Genomic DNA, 7,811 nt, shown 5'->3' with positions numbered 1-7,811 from the left:
TAATACAGAAGATAATATTGGACAGGATTCTTATGATGTCATGTCCTGTGTAATCAGCTATTTTGTAAATATCAGTATCTTGTGAGTAATGAGGGCAAAGACCATTCAAAAGCTTGTTCTCTCACTGCACCCCAATTCCAGAGGGGGGGGGGAATGAAAGTCAAATCTTTTGGTTTTTAATTTTAGGTTGGCAATATTATCCGCAATATTATGGCAATATTATGTAACAGGTTAAACAGGACAAAATGGGATCCTGTGATTTTTTTTTTATTTAAACGAGATGAATCTTGCCTTTTAATTTGCAAAAGACAAAACAGCATTGTATTGTGGAGTACAACCACGCCTCTTCTCAACTTTACAAAACGTTGTTGTTTTTTTTAAATACCTTCTCCTTCTGGTTAATCCACAGCAAATTCTTGAACACAGGTGTGAGTAATAATCTTTAAATACAGTGCCGCCGTAGGCTTTCTGTTTCAGCTTTTCAGTATTCAGGTCTTTAATATGAGTTGTATCCCCAGACGCTGACCAGGGACTGTTTCTCTCAAACGCTAACCATTAAGAGAGCGGCTATTAGCATCGCTGGTGTTAACCATTTCACTAAGCCTTGTGCTTTATCTGTTTGTGATTATTTACCAAGTGGTTTTATTAGAATAACAAGCAAACCGCATTCGTATTGCCGTTTATGTTACCAAACACCGGAATTCGCATTCAGTTCTTTATTTTTATTTTTTTTAACTTCGAGGTCCTGGAACACAATAGCAGAGCAAGTTACACTCAGTAATTTACAAAACCAACGACTAAATAGCAGTTACCTACCAACTTTACAATGGAAATAATACAAGCTGTGATACAAGTTGCCAGATTCATAGAATCAATAATTACTTTATTTCCATGAATCTAGCCCTAATAACGAAAACCCTATATATGCAACCTTTCACCCTTTTAAAAATCTGTTCTCTACCTCCGAGATACAGCTGCTAACAGCTGGAATCTATGGAAGAGTTTCTTTACAGGAATGTGTTAAGAATTTTAACAAGCCAGCACTAACATTCCAGAAAATAAAAATGTAAGTCCTGGCATTTATGATTGATTGCCTTTTACAATTTCAGTACATTTTTGTCCTGTTTCATATTAACAGTGAATAAATAAAAGCAATTGATGTAGTTCTAGTTTTTTCCATGATTGCTTGTCAGGTAAAGTTAGCTGGGGTTGGGCCAGTTACACCATCCTTAGGCATAAATAGTCACACACTGAGATACAAGTATAAATATAGGAGATACACTTCATCAAGTGGGTGAGGCATTTTGACACTACTTATACAGCATCACTCACATTCAGATAGGAAGGCATCTAAGCACATAACCAACAAAGGTCCGACAGGGGTCTATAGGTAAGTAACTTCTTATCTTTTTTTTATTTTATTTTTACAGATTATATTATAGCAATATGAGAATATGCTGTACTGTATTTTATCTGTAGGGACTTTCACTATCAAAATGCCATGAATATGTTCAGTTCTGAAAGAGTTTGTACCACTTTATTTCTATATGACATATACTGTATATTCCAAAAACAGCAGTAGAAAAAAAAGCCTTTTCAGTTATGCAACACACCCTCAGATGCAGGCCTGCTAGTTGCATGACAGACATGCTTGGCCTTATTATCTTGCCGGATATTATGGTGGGACTTTGTTCCAGGACTACAATGCATTGCAAGGAAAATGACATCTTTCGAAACTGGTGTGTAGCTCCATTGCTTTCCGGTCCTTTTGTGTTAGTTATAGCACCCAGGTTCTCAGTGATAACGCGTATTCACAGAAAACCAATGGGCTACTCTTCTTTACTGTGGCATTAGCATAATGACAGTGGGGACAGCAGTAACCAGTAACAGCAACAAGGATTTTAAAGTATTTTTTCCCATCTGCTCTCTGCTGCTTAAAGAAATAATTTTCTAGGCACCGGTATATTGTCATATTTTTGTTTAAGTACGGTTTTAAAAATGAATTTTAAAACGTTTGATGAGAAGTATCTTTGGCAATGTCATTAGCGTGTTAAGGAGGTCTAATAATTCAAACTAGAAAGACGAGTTAGGTTCGTCGAACAGCTCAGTCTTTCCGAATAGCGAGTGGGTAAGAGGCGATGTTTACTAAGGATACAACTTTTCACACCTGATTCAGAAGCACTAGGAGGGTCCGCGGAGTAGTTTAGTTGCTGAGCTGCTTTGACATTGAGATTTGGCTCTGGTTGTCCTCAGCTTTTACTGCTTGGCCACACTGATTCATTAAAGTGATTAGCACTATTTCACTACCTGACCTTACTGGGCCTTAGGCAAGATAGCCGAAGATTAATGCTAATCAGGGTCTTTGAATTCTGATACTAAACTAAAGACAGCTAGCGTTGCTTCATCCTCATACATTTGGCCTTTTGGAAACAGTACAATCTGCAGATGATCTATTTTAGGGATTTATGACTAATATCTTTTAACATCACCTCCCAACTTAATTATGCAGTGTGGTTAACTAACATGCATAGTTTTTTTACTCCCTGCTCCTTTACTTTCAATCAAATAAGCATGGGATTGTTTAGGTTAAAGAGACAAGCCAGCCTCCTCGCCCCCCTCCTCGAGCACACAAACACATTTTTATTTCATTTGGAGAACAGCTTGCAGATTAACAAACACAAATCGTTTCAGAAAAACAAAAACATTTACGAAAATGTACACTCTTTTGGGTACGTCTGTGTTCCTCGTTTCTAGATAATGGTACGTGCCTCTTGAATGTTTTACAGACTTGAAGAAAGATTCACAGGACACGGCTCTAGGAGAGACACTGTGAGATGGCGGAAGGGAAAGTAACAGTGCTCACGATCCTGCCAGAGAAATTCAACCTCCATCTGGAGAATTACAAGAAACCAAACCTGCTGTACTGTTACAATGGAGGCTATTTCCTGCGTGTACTTCCAAATGGGGCAGTAGATGGCATCAGAGACAGAAGCGACAAACACAGTAAGAAATATAAACGTGACATATTTTCTTTAACTTTGTATTCCTTTATTCCTGTGTGAAGGAATGTCTACAGAAGGTTGATCAGATAGGGGGAATGAGCAAGGGAAGCCATTCCATGACTTGACCACTTTCAAGAGCAGCTTCATGTATGTTTGCCCTACTGTGGTGCTATTGAATTAAACTTCTAGACTCTACCTTGCAACAGCAAAAATATACAGCTTTTTAACATGTGATTAACTCTTAATTGAAAACAGATGGAAAACAGGATTAAATAAACAAATGACTGTTACACAAATATTCTAATATGTATTCCTTGGTGTTCCTTGGAGACCTCCAATTTTGACAAGGTGGTATCCAACTTGATATCTGATAAGGTTAGGAACCAGAGCTGTGTGGGGACTTCTACTCTTTTAGTCCCATCCCAGAACACATGAGGTGTTTCTAAAGCAGCTGTGCTCTCAGTCAGTACCTGTTTTGGTGAGATAAACTGGCTAAGAATAAGTCCAAGCCAAGCTCCACCATATACAATCCCTTTAAAATCACAATCGCACCATCACAACATGGATACTTGTGATATTCCCCTGCTTGGTACAAAGTCTGTGGACTACAATACTTTCTTTTTTATGAAGCGGCCATAAAATCAACCACTGTATCATAAATATACGCACGCACACACAAGCACGCACACATGCACGCACACGAACGCACACACACACATTTCACCATTAAAGACATTGCAGAAGAGGTCTTGTCAAAATACTTTTCACATCAGATTTTAAGTTTCTTTCATTGCCATGCAGGATTGCTGAACTAAATAAACAGTTCAATAGAACTCGTTGTTTTTGAAAGATCCGGCTAATCAGACTTCTGAATCTGAGCAGCATCATCCTATTGAGAATTCAAGAATGTAACTGTGTCTGTCCCTCCAGTTCAACTGCAAGTCACAGCCGAGAATGTAGGAGTGGTGTCCATAAAGGGACTAGAAGCTGGGAGATATTTAGCAATGAGCACAGATGGACAGCTGTGCGGATCGGTAAGGGCACGTAGGCCAATCTTCCTACACAGACAGTGCCAATGCATTATTAACTGCATGCTCTAATAGAAACTGCTGGAATATATTTTCAAGCCATTTGCCCTCTTTCCCCTGCTAATGACTAACATATTTGGATTTGAAGGCATGACTTATATAGTTTATGATATCACTTTAAAATACTGTATATGAATACTGTACAGTGGCATTGATAGCATTTTTGTTAACAAGGTTGCTTGTGCTAATCTAATTGAACAATTATTACTTGAACAATTAGGAACAATTATAGTGCCACTCAGGACAGTAGCAGTGAGCTGTGATATAATTAGGATTTAATTTAGGCACCCTTTTTTTTTTTTTAGCAGACACTGACAGACGAATGCTTCTTTCTGGAAACGCTAGAAGAAAACCATTACACCATGTGAAAGGGAGCGTGAGGATCTGAGCTGCAAATCTCCCTCCCGACCCAAGAGGGCGCTAAGCAGAGGTACTTGCACGCCTGTTCAGAGACGGGCCGGCTTGGAGAGAGGGGAGGAAAAGGAAGTCGGCCATCTTGGTGCAGGGCGGAATGACCATATTAGGGGACAAGATTACTGTGATCAGCTGTGCTGCATTAGATAACTGGCAGGTGTGCTGAGTCGCGCTGATCATGGGGTGGAGTCTCCTAGTATATAAGGGCTGTCATTCTGTAAGTGTGGGGCTTTTGGAGGTAATACTAAACATGGGTTGCTGAGCTGTGTGGTTTTTGTTTGTTTGTGTTTTTGATTTGTTTATCGTCAGGACTGGGGTCAGACGCCAAGGCGCTGCCGCACTACTGCCAGCACTTTTCACGTTGGACATCACACGCCCCGCACAACTGAACTGGACACTTCAGCACCTGAGCACCTGCACTTTTCACCACCCCACAAGTGCACCCAAAGAGCTGAGAGGGACTTGCTCTATTGGGACTTATGATATTTGTACTTTTGTTGCTTTGGACTGTTTCCCCTTTTAATAAAGTTCACCCTCTACCATTGTGGTAGAGTTTTTGCACCTCTACAAAGTGACTCTGTGACGTGTATTCCACATCCACACCCACTGCACCGTCACACACCACTTACAAAGCCCAGAAGTACCAAGACAGAAACTGGTATCTGGGAATCAAAAAGAATGGAAGCTGCAAGTCTGGAGAAAAGACTCACATCGGACAGAAGGCTATTCTCTTCCTCCCTCTTTCAGCCAGCAGCGATTAGTCAACTGGACCACTGGAACCAGGGGCCAACAGCAGCCTGAAAATAAGTGCTGTTCCATTAAATACAGCGTAATGTTTATCCTTCAACACAAACACATACAGAGCACTAAAAAAATATCATTACTCGGACACTATCGCTATGGACCAATCACAGGTAAGGGAAGAGGGACTGCTCAACATTCTCAGAGACCATCAGCATGGTCTTCAAGAAGGCGAGGTGCAGGGGTGTCCTGTCACAGGAGATAAAACACAATTTCATTTAGCTGGGTCATGGTCTGACGTTGGCTGCTTGCCATTAAAATTCCACAATAAAACAAAGAAGCTATATACACAACTGTTTGATAAAACTAGTAAGCCTGTGTCTCAGGTGTGAGTGCATCCTTTAGGTGTGGGATTACACCATTACCATCATCGAATTCAATCAGGTCATTTTTAATATTGTTTACATGTGATGTTCAATAAGTATGTTTTGCAATTTTATGGTCCTGTCCTTGTTTGAATAGATTTGAACAGGAAGAGGGAAGGTAGGAAAGGTCTATTTTAACCAACGTAGCAAAGGTATATTTTAACCGGCCACCAAGCTTATTTTATTATAACAGACATTTCTACTAAATTACGTTTTGCTGCGCATTCTTGGTGCTGTTGCTTAGCACAGCCACAAGGTGTCAGTACTGGATCAGAAGTGACAGTCGTTTACATATGGCACTCAAACACAGCATTTGTTTTATAATTTCAAAATATATTTTCTAACTAAAATTAATAGGACCCAGGGAGGGGGGAGTTCAATATAAGAGCTGATATTAAAAAAAATACACTTATACATTATTAAATGTAAACTGCAATCTAAAACTTGTATAAGAGTTTGATTCTGTTACCTCAGTCCACACAGATGTTATGCCTGAACACCTTAGACAAGGCTGAGCAGGGCTTTAACCCCTAGCCTTTGGCATTGCAACCCAGTGCTCTTACCATTAAGCTAGTGATGAGCTCTTACTGTGCCATTCTGCAGACGATTCCTTTTCCAGTGTCGGGCTGTATAATTTGGCTTTCACCAAAGGAATTAAAAAACAGCCCTGTATCACATGCCCATGAGGCATTACCCAGCAGCCCTCAAAGCTGTGCCACTAGGCAGGATTGTGCCAAAGCGTTGTGGCTGCAACACAGATAAATAGCATTAGAAAACTGTATGTACGGTAGCTGGCATTAGTCATTCCACAAGCAGTGTGTTGGGTTCAACAGTATCATCACCTGAGCTGTGAGTCTTAATGTTTTTTCAGGTTTCTGCAGATCGTACACAAGGAGACCAGAAGTAAGTCCCTGTATCATTCAGAGAGGTTGACGTAATTAAAATGTTGTACTAATTGAATTACCAATTGAGTGTTTTCTTACCTTGGCCCGACAGTGGGTATGGTGACTCATACAGCATTCCCCAGTCAAGCTGATCTCATGCTGAATGTATGGTGATGTACAGTAAAGAGGGTCTCCCCAAAGCCAGTGCTTGTGTTGTGCTCTTTTTTTCTGTCTCAACAGACCTGACTTAAATTTGAACGGTACTTGATAAACTGCTTTCTCTCCAATTTGTCAAAGCTTTCTGCCATGTGAATCGTTCTTGTGAAAGGAAAATAAATGTCAGTGTTGCAAACCACAGATTAATCTAAGGTCTCTGGTGTCCACTTAAATTGTCTCTCACTACTGAAGTTTTATAGCATGTGTTGAGAAACGAATGTTTTTCTTTTTCACAGAAATGATGCAAATAGCACCCTTTTCTAATTATTTAAAATGTATCTTATTCAATGCTGTGCACCCTGTTTACCACAGTCATTTTGTGGTTTTCCTAATGCTTTCCCCGTGGTTATATTATGTACTTAGCATAGTTTGCCACCATGTTTTTAAATTTGCTTTTACTAATGTTGAAGATATTTTTGTGCCAGTGCTTTGTTTATTACACAATAAGACATCAGAAAATATTGCAATATGAGTTTTAAAATGGGTAATAAACTTGCCAATATGGCGACATAACTGAAACACTGTTGTCATCTTTATATACTATAATAAATACTATGCATTGAAATTGTAATTGGCCAAACTATATATACAATATATACATTTTATAGCTAAGAATGGGGTATGAGCCTTAGGGTAAAAACACATCTGTTTTAAATTTTTCAAGCCTAAAAAACAAGTCCTTTCTTTGCGAAAAGTTGAACACAGATTCTCAGATTGGCAGAGTCTGTTTTCAGAGTAGCTGTCAGTCTGTCAGGAAATAACAGGACTCTGGAACTCTGTCATTCCAAGTGACTTTAAAATTTTACAGACTTAAACCAGTCCTTAGAATAGTCTTCACAAGCCATGCCATATTCCAATAGTCTTCAAGAACTCCTTGCATTTCATAATTAGAGATTCAAGAATGTGTAAAACTATTTAATCTTCCGACAGGCTGAAATATGTTAATTAGATACACCAAGGAAGAATGTCTGCCTTCAAAACTTGGTATTCCTTCAAAGACGTACCGACACTGAATACTTGGTGTTGTCTTCATAGACACGG

General features: G+C 39.4%; 1 protein-coding gene across 4 annotated transcripts; it reads left to right on the top strand.

The window, feature by feature from the left end:
- Window positions 1-2,059: 2,059 nt before the first annotated feature.
- LOC117962906 (fibroblast growth factor 1-like) lies at window positions 2,060-7,206 on the top strand. 4 transcript variants are annotated; one of them, XM_058996968.1, is made up of 3 exons: window positions 2,060-3,003; window positions 3,933-4,036; window positions 4,399-7,206. In XM_058996968.1, exons 1-3 carry the CDS (start codon window positions 2,835-2,837, stop codon window positions 4,456-4,458), a joined length of 333 nt encoding a protein of 110 aa, XP_058852951.1. In that variant the 5' UTR covers window positions 2,060-2,834; the 3' UTR covers window positions 4,459-7,206. The 4 variants fall into 4 exon arrangements, with proteins under 4 accessions (XP_058852951.1, XP_034764703.2, XP_058852953.1 ...); XM_034908812.2 differs by having other exon boundaries at window positions 4,396-7,206; XM_058996970.1 differs by lacking the exon at window positions 3,933-4,036.
- Window positions 7,207-7,811: the final 605 nt, after the last annotated feature.

Source organism: Acipenser ruthenus, chromosome 23 (assembly GCF_902713425.1).
Source record: "Acipenser ruthenus chromosome 23, fAciRut3.2 maternal haplotype, whole genome shotgun sequence".
Taxonomy (NCBI): domain Eukaryota; kingdom Metazoa; phylum Chordata; class Actinopteri; order Acipenseriformes; family Acipenseridae; genus Acipenser; species Acipenser ruthenus.
The sequence above is the reverse complement of the archived record's forward strand: the minus strand, read 5'-3'. Positions and strand labels throughout refer to the sequence as shown.

Coding starts and splice junctions, on each gene's coding strand:
- LOC117962906 (XM_034908812.2), top strand. CDS start 2,835: ATGGCGGAAGGGAAAGTAACAGTGCTCACGATCCTGCCAGAGAAATTC. Junction 3,004..3,932: donor AGACAGAAGCGACAAACACA/GTAAGAAATATA, acceptor CTGTCCCTCCAG/TTCAACTGCAAGTCACAGCC. Junction 4,037..4,395: donor ATGGACAGCTGTGCGGATCG/GTAAGGGCACGT, acceptor TTTTTTTTTTAG/CAGACACTGACAGACGAATG.